The following is a 16,379-nucleotide window of genomic DNA, read 5'->3' on the forward strand; positions in this document are numbered from 1 at the left end:
AAAAAAAGACTCATCCTAGGTTCCTGCAGTCTTCCAGCAGCCTTCAGATGAAGATGTAGAACTCTCAGCTCTTCTTGCACCATGCCTTCTTGGATGCTGCCATGAGAGTTGGATGCTCTCATCTTAACGATACTGGATTGAACCTCGAAACCTATAAGCCAGCCCCAATTAAATGTTGACCATGTAAGAGTTGCCTTGTTCATGGTGACTGTTCACAGCAATAAAACCCTTAGACACAGCAACTTTTCTGGAGGTGTTTATCAGCTATAGGAGTTCTCTGATAGAATTTTTGAGGTCACTTAAGTATATTATCATATCATCTGTGAACAGAAATATCTTGACTTCTTCATTTCCGATTTGTATCCCCTTGATCTCCTTTAATTGTCTTATTGCTCTAGCTAGAACTTCAAGTACTAGGTTGAATAGGTAGAGACAGAGTGTCTCTGACTTTAGTGGAATTGGTTTAAGTTTCTCTCCATTTAATTTGATGTTGGCTATTGGCTTGCTGTATATTGCCTTTATTATGTCTAGGTATGCACCTTGTATCACTGATCTCTCTAAGACTTTTAATATAAAAGGGTGTTGGATTTTATCAAAGGTTTTTTTTTCAGCATCTAATGAGATGACCATGTGATTTGTTTCTTTCAGTTTGTTTATAGGTGGGTTACATGGATAGATTTTCATATATTGAGCCATCCCTGCATCTCTGGGGTGAAGCCTAATTGCTCGTGGTGGATGATTTTTTTGTGGTTGTGGGTTTAGTTTGCAAGTATTTCATTAAGCATTTTCACACAAATGTTTATAAGAGAAAACGGTCTGAAATTCTTTTTCTTTGATGGCTCTTTGTGTGATTTAGGTATCAGGGTGAATTTGACCTCACAGAATGAGTTTAAAAATGATATTTCTGTTTCTGTTTTTTGTGGAATAGTTTGAGGAGTATTGGCATTTAGACTGATAGAATTTCATGCGAAAACAATCTTGCCCTGGGTGTCTTCTTTCCTTTTCTTTTCTTTTTCATTTCTTTTGTTTGGAGACTTTTAATTTCTGCTTCTATTTCCTTGGTGGATATAAGGATTACTTAAATAGTTTACCTGATCTTGATTTAACTTTGGAAAGTAATATCTATCTACAAAATCATTCATTTTCTTTACATTTTTCCAATTTTGTGGAATATAAGCTCTGAAGAAAGACCTAATGATTCTTTGAATTTCCTCAGAGTCTGTTGTTATGTCTCTTTTTTCATTTATGATTTTATTTATTTGGATACTGTCTCTCTGTCTTTTAGTTAGTTTGGCTAAGGGCTTGTCTAGCTTATTGATTTTCTCAAAGAACCAGCCCTTGGTTTCTTGGTTTCATTGATTCTTTCAATTATTTTGGTTAGTTGGTTGGTATGTGGTTGGATTTGGTTGTTCTGGGTTTTGTTGTTGTTGTTGTTGTTTGGTTAGTTGGTTGGTTGCTTGCTTGCTTTAGTTTGTTGATTAAAGCCCTGAGTTTGATTATTTCCTGCCTCTTTTATTATTTCCTACTCCTTTTGGGTGTGTTTTCTCCTTTTGTCAAGAGCTTTCGGTTGTACTTTTAAATTGCTAGTATGAGATCTCACCAATTTCTTTCTTTTATTTTTTTTCTCTTTTTATTGGATATTTTCTTTATTTACATTTCAAATGTTATCCCCTTTTTCAGTTTCCCCCGTCCTGAAAACCTGCTATCCCATTCTCCCTCCCTCTCCTATGAGGGTGTTCCTATAACCACCCACCCACTCCCACCTCCCTACCCTCGATTCCCCTACACTGGGGTATCTATCAAGCCTTCATAGGACCAAGGACCTCTCCTCGAATTGATGGCTAACAAGGCTTTCTGTGCTACATATGCAGCTGAAACCAGGTTTACTCCTTGGTTGGTAGCTTAGTCCCTGGGAGCTCTGGAGGGTCTGGTTGGTTGATATTGTTCTTTCTGTGGGGTTGCAAACCCCTTCAACTCCTGAAGTCCTTTCACTAAATCCTTTATTGGAGACTCTGTTCTCAGTCCAAAGGTTGGCTGCAAGCATCTGCCTCTGTATTTGGAGACTCTGGCAGGGCCTCTCAGGAGACTGCAATATCAAACTCCTTTCAGCATGCAGTTCTTGGCATCCACAATAATGTCTAGGATTGGTAATTGTATATGGGATGAATCCACAGGTGGTACAGTCTCTGGATGGCCTTTCCTTCAGTCTCTGCTCAACACTTTACCTCTATATTTGCTCCTGTGAGTATTTGGTTCCCCTTCTAAGAAGGACCAAAGCACTCACACTTTGGTCTTCCTTCTTCCTGAGCTTCATGTGGTCTGTGAATTGTATCATGGATATTTGGAGCTTTGGGGCTAATATCCACTTATCAGCGAGTAGATAACATGTGTGGTTTTTTTGTGATTGGATTACCTCATTTAGGATGATATTTTCTAGTTCCATCCATTTGCGTATGAATTCCATGAATTCCTTGTTTTTAATAGCTGAGTACTACTCCATTATGTAAATGTACCACATGTTCTGTATCCATTCCTCTGATGAGGGACATCTGGGTTCTTTCCAGCTTCTGGTTATTATAAATAAGGTTGCTATAAACATAGTGGAGCATGTGTCCTTATTACATGTTGGAGCATCTTCTGGATATATGCTCAGGAGTGGTATAGCTGGGGCCTCAGGTAGTACTATGCTCAATTTTCTGAGGAACCACCAAACTGATTTCCAGAGTGGTTGTACCAGCTTGCAATTCCATCAGCAATGAAGGAGTATTCCTCTTTCTTCACAACCTCACCAGCATCTGCTCTCACCTGAGTTTTTCATCTTAACCATTCTGACTGGTGTGAAGTAGAATCTCAGGGTTGTTTTAATTTGCATTTTCCTGATGACTGAGGATGTTGAACATTTTTTTAGGTGCTTCTCAGCCATTCGGTATTCCTCAGTTGAGAATTCTTTGTTTAGCTCTGCACCCCATTTTTTAATAGGGTTATTTGATTCTCTGGAGTCTAACTTCTTGAGGTCTTTGTATATATTGTATATTAGCCCTCTATCGGATATAGGTTTGATAAAGGTCTTTTCTCAATCTGTTACTTGCCATCTTGTCTTATTAACAGTGTCTTTTGCCTTACAGAAGTTTTGCAATTTTATGAGGTCCCATTTGTCAATTCTTGATCTTAGAGCATGAGCTATTGGTGTTCTGTTCAGGAAATTTTCCCCTGTGCCTATGTGCTCCAGGCTCTTCCCCACTTTCTTTTCTATTAGTTTCAGTGCATCTGGTTTTATGTTTAGGTCCTGGATCCACTTGGACTTGAGCTTTGTATAAGAAGTTAGGAATGGATCGATTTGCATTCTTCTACATGCTAACCGCCAGTTGAGCCAGCATCATTTGTTGAAAATGCTCTTTTTCTACTGGATGGTTTTAGCTTCTTCGTCAAAGATCATGTGACCATAGGTGTGTGGGTTCATTTCTGGGTCTTTAGTTCTGTTCCATTGATCTACCTGCCTGTCACTGTACCAATACCATGCAGTTTTTATTTCAATTGCTCTGTAATAGAACTTGAGGTCAGGGATGGTGATTCTCCCAGAAGTTTTTATTGTTGAGAGTAGTTTTTTGCTACCCTGGTTTTTTTTATTTCAAATGAATTTGCAAATTGCTCTTTCTAACTCTATGAAGAATTGAGTTGGAATTTTGATGGGGATTGCACTTAATCTGTAGATTGCTTTCAGCAAGGTGGCCAATTTTACTATATTAATCCTGCCAATCCACGAGCATGGGAGATCTTTAAATCTTCTGAGATCTTCTTCAATTTCTTTCTTCAGAGACTTGAAGTTCTTGTAATACAGATCTTTCACTTCTTTAGTTAGAGTCACACCAAAATACTTTATATTATTTGTGACTATTGTGAAGGGTATTGTTTCCCTAATTTCCTGGACACACCATCACACCAGAAAATCAAGATTCAGATCTAAAATCACTTCTCACAATAATGATACAAGAAATTAAGAAGGACATACAGGAGAACACAGGTAAACAGCTAGAAACCCCTCAAGAGGAAACACAAAAATCCCTTAAAGACCTACAGGAAAACACAATCAAACAGGTGAATGGAATGAACAAAACCATCCAGGACCTAAAAATGGAAGTAGAAACAATAAAGAAATCACAAAGGGAGACAACCTTAGAATTAGAAAACCTAAGAAAGAGATCATGAGTCAAAGATGCAAGCATTAGCAACAGAATACAAGAGATAGAAGAGAGAATCTTAGGGGCAGAAGACACCATAGAACACATTGACACAACAGCAAAGAAAATGCAAAAAGCAAAAAGATCCTAACCCAAAACATCTAGAAATCCAGGGCACAATGAGAAGACCAAACCTAAGGATAATAAGTATAGAAGAGAGTGAAGATTCCCAATGTAATGGGCCAATAAATATCTTCAACAAAATTATAGAAGAAAACTTTCCTAACCTAAAGAAAGAGATGCACATGAACATATAAGAAGCCTACAGAATTCCAAATAGACTGGACCAGAAAAGAAATTCCTCCCATCACATAATAATCAAAACATCAAATGCACAAAACAAAGAAAGAATACTAAAAGCATTAAGAGAAAAAGGTCAAGTAAGCTATAAAGGCAGGCCTATCAGAATTACACCAGATTTCTCACCAGAGACTATGAAAGCTAGAAGATCCTGGGCAGATGTCATACAGACCCTAAGAGAACACAAATGCCAGCCCAGACTACTATACCCAGCAAAATTCTCAATTACCATAGGTGGAGAAAATAAGATATTCCATGACAAACTGAAATTTACACAATATCCTTCCACAAATCCAGCCCTACAAAGGATGAAAGATGGAAAACCCCAACATAAGGAGCAAAACTACACTCTAAAAGCAAGAAAGTAATCTTTCAACAAACCCACACAAACTTAATTCCACCTCTAAGAACAAAAATAAAGGAAGTAACAATTACTTTTTAATATCTTAATATGAAAATTAATATTGCCAACATATCCTAATCAATTGAAATCCAAAAATATGAGGAATTAGAAATTTGTTAGCTGTCATCCAGTGGTTTCTCTAATTTGGTAATTAGAGAAATAGGTCCAATATTGGACAATCAATATATACTTTTAACTTGTTTGTACAAGACAGTGTCTTGCTGGGTACCAGATAATGGTCTTGAAATCTTGCTTCTCCTATCGCAGCCTCTCTATTAGCAGGACTGTTTATTTCATGTTTTTACACTATGGTTTTCAGAACAGCTTACATATTTCAAAAGTATGTATACAGCCAAAAGAAACATAGACAATTAAATTGGGAGGTGGCTTGTAAGAGAACAACAAAGAGTAAGATTGAATGCTTTGCTTGATGTTTGTAACTATCATCAAGCAAGTTTGAAGAAGAGGACTTTATAAGTTAGTCTTTCTCTGAGATGAATGCTTTTCCAAATTATCCAGTGAACCAGATTCTTATCCTCATCTAATGTCTGTGCCACCTTCCAAGCAGAACTGTTGTTCATTGAAACAGTTGGTGAATGACTTTATGGACAGACCATCTTAATACACACACCATTTCTTAAATGAATGTAACCTGTTCTCTGTGGGCAGAGAATGATGACAATCACTCAAGTAAATATTTTGACCATAGCAGGAAATCTGCATCCAAAAATCATGCCTACAATTCATTCCTTGGTGCAGCAGAACTGTCAACACTCAGCTTAGCTATGATGGAGGTAAAATCCTTTGGTGATGTGAGGGTCATTAAAGTACAGCCTTATTACAATGTAATCCAATGTCTAAAACTTGTTCTTATTTTGGGCTTGTACCACAGAAAGAGCCAAGATTTTAAGCTCTACTAAAAACAAAATAAGAAACTTTATCCACTTATGTTCATTTAAAAATACTAATAGTGATGTATTATTTTAAAATATACAGTTAATGTACTTGGAGTTATGCCACAGACCAGGTTTGTTGCAGGGACCCCAATTTCCATAGGATGAGAATTCTGGTCAGGTGGGCAATTAAGTAGGCGGATGACAAACAGACTCGAGACACAAGGGTGTGTTGAATCTGAATGTATTTGTATAAGGTGAAATTCAGGCTTAAATACCATACAGCAAGCAGGGCAGAAGACAAGAGTCACATAGGCAGGTGGGGGTTACAGCAAGGGATGCAAGACTGAGGTCACGTAGGCAAGTGACCTCCATCCCAAGGTCAGCAGGGTCTGGTAGCCAGGTGTGAAGCAGGAGGAAGAGGAGTGGAGCCCTCTCTGTTGAGGCTATTTTGGTATTCCTTTGCAAATTCTCTGGTTCTGCTGGAGACAATGACTAGGGGGTTCTGACCTAACACTTCTAGCTAATGTCCTTGAGTGGAAGCCCTTCATTACTCTCTAGTATGTAAAACATTTCTAACTATTGTGATCTATCTATTGCCCTAAGGAATATGCTTAACCTCTGTTGCTAGCTCTGGCAAGGCAGATTCTTTGAGAGAAATTCCAAGTTATAGACAGATTGGTATTAACCTAGGATAGGTTGGAAACATTGTGCTGGCCAGGAAACAATGCTCAATCTTAGCCATTAACAAATCATTTCTTGGGGTACCTTTGTGCCTAAATATGAGGGCGTGTTGACAATTAAAAAGACTAATCTAGAACACGTCTGAGTTAGGAGATACCAGGACTGTCTAAATATCTAGGAGGCACAGAACTCCTTTTGGATCTTTATTGCCTCTAATCCTTATCCTTAATCAGACTTTCCCTTCGATATTTTGGATGTGACTGGAGTAGACGAGTGTGCATGGCAGAGTTATTTCAAATTTATATTGAGAAAAGTGTATATATTTTCAGTATTGCTGTAGACAAGCATCTACATAACACTGTTCAATTGATTGTTGTTTTATATCAAACAATTTTTATAATACTCATTTTTATCATTACAATATTTTATAAATTTTAAAGAATATGACAAAAAAAGTTTTGTGAGTATCACATCATATCATAAAAGTCAATGTCTACATCACAGAAATTTAAAGTAATTTTACACATTTATTTACAGTTGTAAAGATTTTTGTCTTAATTTGGTTCTTGTGATTCCCAACATACTGTTTCTTCTCCCTCATTCACTTGCTACCCCTCCAAAAAGACTGCAAAAATGGTAAGATTAATTGTGATGGTTGGATTTAAAGTAAGCTTGCCATAAGTTAGAACCTCCTGAGTAGGGAGCATCAGTTGAGGCGTTGTCCTTGCTGATATGTAAGACTATCCTCCCCTGAACGTGGATGGCAGCTTCTCCTAGCTGCCCTGAACAAAATCAAAAGTTCAGCACAGAAGGAGATTATTTGCCTTTTGCTTGATGGGTTTTCTTTTCATCTCTTTTCATCTTCTTTGTTGTTTCCTTCATGGGTATTAGAACAAGTATTTGTGGACTTCTTTATTAATTAGGGACCCATGATTCTGTGAGAAGACTCTAGGTTTTCAGTGCCAGATCAGGACTGCTGGGACTCTTAGCCCTGTGGTGTGAGTAATTACCAAGTTCTCAAACTTTGCAGTATGAGACAGTCACTGCAGAAATACTCCAACTTTTGCATAATCCAGCCTCAAGGACCAAGCAATGTTCAGATATGGTTTATCTGCTGTTAGTGTTTTGATGTAAGCTAATTTAATAAATCACACACACACATACACATTCACACATAAATGCTGCTGTGCTCACACACTGTCACACATACACATTTTTGCATACTCTCACACACACATACACACTCACACATTCATTATGCAAGTTTTGTTCTTCTAAAGAACTCTAACTAATACATTTATTACTGTCTAAGATTGTCTTGTTTTCTTATCCATACACAATTTCTCTGTACAATATTTTGCTAATAGGGAACCCATTAAAATTTTAATTCATGTAAATTGCATTCAATTATTGTTTAAAAATTATAATTCTACAGGAGAAACTAAATGTAGATATAGACACAAGTTATAAGAGAAAATATAAAGCTAATTGTTCTTCCAGTTCTAAATCTGCTATGGAGTTTTAGTTTTGGTTAAATACATTAAAACATATCTGATAGTGCAATTGTACAATTTGCTGTTAGCCTCTATAGCTTCGGAATGGTTGTTCTAACTGTTCACTAAAATGTATAGACTATGGAACTGATAATCTTCATGTGTGCTGTCTATATTTGTAGAGTTGCTTTTACAATAGTTTATAAAATTAAAGAAGTATTACCTTAAATAAAACTTAAATTACTCTATTTAGAGCTGGTTAAAATAAGCTAGTTTCTTGAGTTGCCATTGAACAAGTCTTTTAAAACATAAGGCTCAGAATGTTTGACACACCTCATAAAATGTATAAGCCTACAGAAAAGAATGTGTTATTTTGAAAGTTGTTTAAAAAATGGATTTTATCAAGCCCTGACAAAGTCTTTTATGAATGAAGTAAACAAACTAGTTTTTTCCAGGGGAAATATTTTCTGTGACATTACAAAGAAGCATTTGTCCAAATGAAATCTACTGGAATCCAAGGGGTCAGCTCATAAGATGGTTCTGTGAATAATGTCATCATGAGAGTAATAGTATCAGAATGAAATGATTTGTATGCTAGAAAGGACACTGATAGCAGTAGAGATTCATTTGCATTCCTGTATTTATTAAAAGTTCAGTAATTTTCAAAAAAATAGATGTCTTTAAAAAGAAAAGCAAAAACAAAAAAACAAAAACAAAATTGGGCTTTGAAAGGTCAAAGTACAGCAAATGCTATACAGCTTATAAGACAGATCCAGTGTAAGAATCTAGTCAGTCTGGTGCCAGAAACTGTACTCCCTCATGATAATACCAGTGACACATGTATCTAGATCACATTCTACAATTAGACATGGAGCCTCAAAACATCAGAGCTTAAACTTAAAAACACGCAAGAGTGTGTGCACGCATGAGTACACACAAACACACACACACACACATGAGTAGATGCAAGCTTTTGGAGTGCATATGTGAGCACAAGTTCACTTCTAGCTTGCTATTGCATGATACTAATTACTTTCCCCATGTGAGGCTACACTCTGGAGCCCGTGTTCCTCAAAGTGATGTTCTCTCTCCTGGGAAGATCCCAAGGACAATTCTCTAGGGTTCTGGCATGAGACAGGACAAGTCCCTGGGTCTCTCTTTCTACTACCAGTCCCCAGTGTAAAGGGGAAATCACATCTCTGAAGCTAGATTATCATTTCAGGAGGCCTTCTTCAGAGACTTGCTGTCCATGAGACCGAGTTAAACCTTACTCACAGGTAAACAGGCTAGTGGAGGTAGTCTTTGAAAACAAGGCACTAATTTCAATGTATTCTAGTGACCGTCCTCCCTATCCAAGATCCTGTTGTTGCTTCTTCCTCCCCATCTTTCTCCTTGTGCATTTTCTTCCTTTTCTGTTTCTCTATGTCTGTCTTTACCAGTAGAGGGGTGTGTGTGTGTGTGTGTGTGTGTGTGTGTGTGTGTGTGTGTGTATTGTTACCTGTAATATGTGCTGTGAAGATGGAATGAATCACTATATGGGAAGTTCTCATAGCAATGCCCAACACATGTAGGCATTGGGTAATTACCTACACTGTTGTGATTGAGAATGCCCACAGGATGAGGGTACAGTAAAGGGGGTGTCTGCCTCTTGGGATCTGGACTAGGAACAGCCAACTTGGTAAAGACAGAAATACCATTTTGAGCAGCTTTGATAGTCACAGTGATACAAGCGTGAGTTAAAGGTGTGTTTTAGTTGTTCATTTTCCTGGAATTAATACTTTTATAGCCAGGAATGCTTAGGAAAATGACCTACCATCACCAACATAGAAATGAAGCAAAGTGCTCATCACAGATGGGATGCAAACGTGACCCTGACATTCATCCTAATACTTTCTAGAACATCCACACAGAGGAACAGGCACGAAGCCTTCAACTCCTTATCAGAGATGGCCCTGACATCATATGCCAGATAATTTAAGGTTAGTGAGTAAGGCTCTGAGGACCTAATAGGTAAGGAAAAAAAAGAAGAAACAGTGATGTCCCCAGCAGAGAGACATTCAAACAACTGGCTAGTCATTCAGGGGTTTGAAGATAGTGAAGAGGTCATCAGGAAGCAGTGAAAAAATGGATGACCTAAGGATTCATGATTAACCCATGTGCTGTGTAACACAATTGATTTAAGAAGTATCTTACTTCTAACATTCGGTATAATTTGGACATTCTCTTAAACCTAGCAAATCAACTAGCCAGATGTTATTATCTTCTTCAATATTAATGAAACCAATGTTCATGTCAATTAGATAGTATTTAGTTAAGACTTCTTAACAGCACAGTCAAACCCAAAAACAAGTTCTTGTGAATATAAATCTAAAATACTCTCTGTAACAGTAGAAAGAGCTTTTCCATGAATATCCCAGAATGACTGAAGGGACTTGGAGTGTGACTTCACAGTAGAATGCACATCCCTAGGATGTGACTAGAGTTAGAATCCTCCTCCAAATCCATTTTTAAAAATAATTGAAGAAGAGAGATCCCAGCTTGGAGGTAGCTTTAATGTAGTCTAAGATTATTTTAACTGAAACATATGTCCATGTTTACTAGCCAGGAGAAAGTGATCAATACCTATCATAAAGGTCAGATGGTTTCTGAAATCAGATACTGGAGGCTTGTCCTCCATACCACAACTTCTGTTTCCCACAGCAGATAGAAGGAACATCTTATAACTGTTAGAATTTTGAAATATCTGCTGAACGTCATATGTTTTGCTCACCTCATTATCATATTTTAAGAAGGGTTAAGCCAATATTAAGAAGACAAATAACCTGCTCACATCATCTAGGAACCTAAATGAGCTGCTGTCCAGTGGGAGAGGGTGGGGTGGCAGGCATGGGGAGGAGGGAGGCAACAGGGGTTTGTTTTTGTTGTTTTTGTTTGTTTCTTTGTTTTTTGGAGGGGAAACTGGGAAAGTAGAAATTTACATGTAAATAAAGAAAATATCTAATAAAAAATAGTAAAAAAAAAAACAGCACAGGCGATGTGAGAGTAATAAATATGCATTATGTGCATTAAAAAAAAAAAGGTCAGACTCAATGGATGTTAAGTGGTGAGAGTGAAGTAAAACACAGAGCTATCAAATGCCAAAAATATATGAGGACAAGCTTCAACTCATGGTGAGAAAGAGCCACTCCCAAGAAAGCAAGCTCCTCTGGATACTGTAAGCATACTGTCTCTGGAATGGTCCAAGATAGAGCCCGGAGATCAAAAGCTCTGTGACTCTAACTCATACAAAGCTTTTGTGTCAGACCTCCATGCTGAGACCAAGAAGGCACAGTCTGTAGTCTATATATTCACAGCTGCACTTATAAACACTGGCTGGTAACACCTAAGCAAGGCATTACAAAGAACAGAAAACTTCCACATACACAGAACTAATAAGAAAGAGGCAGAAGTAAGAATCCTTGAAAGAGTGATGCATAAGAGAATTAAAGCAGAAGTAAGAAGCAGAGAGAAGAAACAGAGAACACCGTAAAAATGGGTGGGTTGTTTACATCAAAGAATCTTATGGTGCTTCAAAGGCTTTCAACATGAAATGAACAGGAAATAAATGTTAGAACAATATGTCACCTTCTCTAGAACCAAAAGACAAGAGCTGTAACTCTAATCTGACACAGGAGTGAAAACGGGGTAGAGGCAGAAATTTCAATTCTGAAAGAGAGGAACCCAGCCTGCATGGGACTCTGCAGAATCATAAGCTGAGTAATTACTTAAAGAGGGCTGTGCACTGACCACCACAGCTCTGCTTGTCTTGAAGCTACGGGTGAAAAGTAGACAAATGCCAAGATTTAGGTTCCTAAAATCCAGGATCCAAGACAGAGCCTAAGGTCATGCTCTGAATCTAGGAAATCTGAGAGCTGTTGTCAGGACCCAACAGAGCTGAAGTTAGTTCAAGACCTCTGTGGCTGTCATTTCTCCCAAAGCAAGGGAAAGAGCAACAGACAGTTTTGTAGCTATGGTATAAGCAGTGCTACAATCCACATGGAGAAAATTTTACCAGACTCTATCTCAAGTGGCATGTGCGTTTTCAAAGGACATAGGTAAGTAGAGTAGACAGTAGCATGTATACTCATACTTACATGCATGTGTATCATTTATTGATAGATGTGCAGACATCAAATGACTTCCCCAAGACATGAAAAAATACACAGTTATTAGGCCCAGCTAGATGAAAAAATGCCCCTGAGAACATGACACCAATTCATTTATTGTAAGTTTAAACAGAGATGATAAAGTAGCCTATTAATACCAGTGTAAACAATGTCCCAGGCATGATGGCAAAAAACCCTAAGGGGAAGTGGAGTGTGTCTAGAAAATGAAATGAGCACACTGACCAGGAATAAGTAGTTGTTTCAGGTTGAAAGTATCTATAATGGTTTTCAGTGCTCATAAGCTCCAATGTGACTCTCCATATTTCATAATCTATTTGTGTGTATATGTGTGTATACATAGTAACAGTCTGTGAGGGGGAAAAAACAACATCGCAGATAGCATACACCCCTGTACCTAATGTATTTACAGTGTTTATCAGAGTAAACCTTTAAAATATGCACACAAGTCTAGGTCTGGTTCCCTAGAAAGTACAATTACAGGGCAATCTCCCCTATTTAATTATAAAATTATGAAGATAATGTGTTCATTATTTCTTAAAAACAAACAATATGATCTTACCACAAAAATGTGAGATCCTACAATGCTAGCTAATTCCATTCCACAGGGTATACATATTTCAAAGTATCATGTTGTAGACAATAGACATTTTATAGTAATTTTTAAGGTAGCTATCAAATAATAAGTGAGCTATATATACCATTAAGTTATATATGAAAATTAGTTTTCACTCTCCTAATATCACTTCAGAAGACAACCAGAGGGATAGATGAGAGAGTCCCTGTAAGTATCTAAGCTGTGAAGCAAACGACACAAAGAGATAAGAATGAAAACCCAGTGTAGATTGATTTTGTCAACCTGAATCAAACTTCAGGGAGCCTAATGCCAAGCAGTTCATTGTCAGCATATTAAAAACTACAGTACAATTTGGAGAAATGTTTCTAGGCAATAATCAGCTCAATATACAACAAAGCTTAAGGTGTGAGTACATAGAAACTCTTTTACAAAGTAAATGTGAGCATGAGGGTGGGTTCTACAGTCAAAGGTCTAGGATCTAATGTGGTCTCTAACTGATAAGACAGAGGCCGACAGGCCATAAAGTACTTGTGACATCTCCCATAAGGGTGGATAATGGTCTTAAGAGGAAATGGTCTGCAATAATCATTCTGGGGAATTTGGATGAGGTCTGTCCCTTCAAGACAGTAAAAATGTCACCATGATGTTAGCAACCTCCATTCTTAGCTTTCCGGATGGAATGCAGGTATTTGATCTTACCTCCTCCACTGAGGAGAACCCCTGGGTGATTAGCATACTTGGTTCTCTTAGAGTTTCTCTGTGAGTGCAAGGACCTCTATGTCCCCAAACAACTTGGGATATCGCTCCATTGAAGTGCTTACCATGCCCTCAGGAAGGTCTGTGTTCAATCCCCAGGCCCCATAAGCCCAGAATGGTAGCACACCTACAGTTCAAGCACTCAGGAAGATGACACAGGAGGATTAGAAATTCAGCATCGTCTTTGGCTGCAAAGAAAGTTCCAGACAGACTGGGATACACAAGACCCTGCCTCAAAACTAAAATGAACAAAAAATAATTACATGTATTTGCGCACATACCAACAAAAACATAACATGAGGTATTTTTTTTCAAAACAAGGTTTTTCTGGATACATTATCATCAGACTACAACTTACTCTTGACACTTAACATAACAACAGATACTACAATAAACAGCTATACACTAACCTAACTAGAAGTAGTTCCAGATCTGCACTTAGACGGCCTGCCTTGAAACCACAGCTCAGCTACTTGCTCAGTGTGAGTTCTGGTAAGCTACTTAAAGTTGTCAACTGTATATTTTTTAATTCCTAAAAATAAGAATAATAAAAATTTTGCTTCTTAGGATTGAAACAAGAAATATGATTTGAAAGCCATCTAACATACACATAATTATAGTATTGCAATGGGTTGAATAGTGATTAAAGAGTCAGGGTATATTAGCCATCTTATTTCTTCAAATAAAAAATGATCTTGAGTAATAAGAATATACTACAAATTGTTCTTCTATTTTTTATCAGCATGTGTTCATTGTACAAGTGTGATTTCTGTTATACTTTATCTGAATAAGGCCTATTTACTTCTTTTTGCCCATTTATATTGGTTTTTGAGTTGTATTTGTTTGAAACTGTCCCTTTCACTTCCTGAGATTTATTTCCAGGTGTCTTTCAGGTCTTCTGATCATTTTAAACTAAAACACTTCTCTCTGTTACATTTTTCTAATATGAGAAGAATATGAATATTTTCTTGCCACATATGATAGCATACACATGTAATCTCAGGAATTGAAGAGTGGAGGCAGGGAGATTATAACTTCTCAGGCAGCTTAAAATAAGAGTGACCTCGGGGTGCACGCACGTCTTTACATAGTCTTTAAGTGACCATCTTCAGTTCCTTAGTACACACACTCAACTTGCTTGTAAAGAATAACAACTGCAAATTGTCAATCTCAATGCCCCCTTTCCTTAGCATTCTATTGGGATGCATTGATTGGACAAAATAATGGGCTTCACTGTGACATCTTCACGCATGCATAGGATCTAATTTGACCATAATCACATGTTTTGCCCTCTCACATACCTCTTCCTCTTTTATTTCCCTTGTATCTTCCATCTATTTTCACCTCTTCTTTTCTCTCCCCGAGTCCACATATGAGGAAAACCTGCAATACCTGGCATACTGCACCTGGCTTATACCCAGTTCTACCCAGTTTCCTGCTAATAACATGATAACATTTTTCTATAGATCTGAATAATACTACAATATGTATATACATAACTTCCCTTTGTGTAGTCATCCTTTAATGGACACATACAATGTATTTTTTTTGGTTTTTATTTGTCATCAGCTTAATATACCAAAATCATTTAGTAGTATGAGCAAAGTAGCTTAATAGTGATAATTGCGTGTCCTTGTCTTTATCATATATGTGATGTTGGTAGAAAGGGGCTCTAAGATTCTAGATTTTATGTTATTGTAATGTTTAAATATTTAGCATGAAAAGATGAGCTTGTTAAACAAATTTTAGTAATTAACTTCAGTAACAAATTCTATTCCTGTCATAATATTTCTATATTTAGGAGGACAGGTAGTTTCAAGATTACCAACAAAAAATGTTATATTTTATTATTTCAATGAACACATTAAACATTAGTCATATTTCTCTCTGAAACACCTAGGGAGTGTTTATTTTGAATGAATGTCCAATAACTATCACTAATTAATTGAGATGGGCATTATTGTACCATCCATATCATCATCACCATCTCAGAATTCTGAGAAGAGATTTATCAGAAGCTCTCACGAATGAAGAGAACTTGAACAAGAGCATCCTCACTCAAAGTGGAAATCAGCAATTAGTCTCTAAAACCAGTGTGAAATGGAAGCTATGGAGGAGCTGGTGTGTATAATGTACATATATATTATATGTATGTATAATATACATATGTTATATGTATACTACATATACATATACAGATGGCACTGAGAAGAAGTCTAACATATTAAGCAACAGAAGTTTCTCCCAATAGAAAGACAACTTTCATCTTCTAATTTAGGGGGCAGTTTAGAATTTTTCAACTTGTTACTTCTTTGATGTTACTGTTGTGGTTTTTATTTTTGATATAATTTCTTCAACTAAACATACTGTTTAAATCCTAATAAATGACATTGGGATTTCATTGCAGGCCAGAGGATAGGAGAGACATTGTCTTGATCAATTTGTCTACATCTTTCCCAAAGCATTCCAACCATATCCAGAGACAGGGAAATGAACAGCAGCAGCAGCACAGATTTCATCTTATTAGGCCTCTCTTCCAATCCCTGGATGCAGAAACCCCTTTTTGGCGTCTTCATCATCATGTACCTGGTCACAGTGATGGGGAATGTGCTCATCATCCTGATCATCTTCTCTGACTCCAGACTGCATACCCCCATGTACTTTTTCCTCAGCAACTTGTCATTCATGGATATCTGCTTCACAACAGTCATTGTGCCCAAGATGCTAGTGAACTTGCTCTCAGAGACAAAGACTATCTCCTATGTGGGATGCCTGGTTCAGATGTACTTCTTCATAGCATTAGCGAACACTGATAGCTACCTGCTGGCCTCCATGGCCATTGACCGACTGGTGGCCATCTGCAATCCTTTAC

At 37.3% G+C, this 16,379-nt stretch overlaps 1 protein-coding gene across 1 annotated transcript in view; it reads left to right on the forward strand.

Annotated features, from left to right (window-relative positions):
- The first annotated feature begins 15,997 nt into the window (after positions 1 to 15,997).
- The window catches only part of LOC116091621 (olfactory receptor 1L4-like), an 835-nt gene continuing 453 nt past the window's right edge, over positions 15,998 to 16,379 (forward strand). Inside the window, exon 1 of the mRNA XM_031373193.1 lies at positions 15,998 to 16,378. Coding sequence (XP_031229053.1) covers positions 15,998 to 16,378 — 381 coding nt within the window. The remainder of the gene's footprint in view (position 16,379) is intronic.

Source organism: Mastomys coucha, unplaced genomic scaffold (genome assembly GCF_008632895.1).
Source record: "Mastomys coucha isolate ucsf_1 unplaced genomic scaffold, UCSF_Mcou_1 pScaffold15, whole genome shotgun sequence".
NCBI classification, from domain to species: domain Eukaryota; kingdom Metazoa; phylum Chordata; class Mammalia; order Rodentia; family Muridae; genus Mastomys; species Mastomys coucha.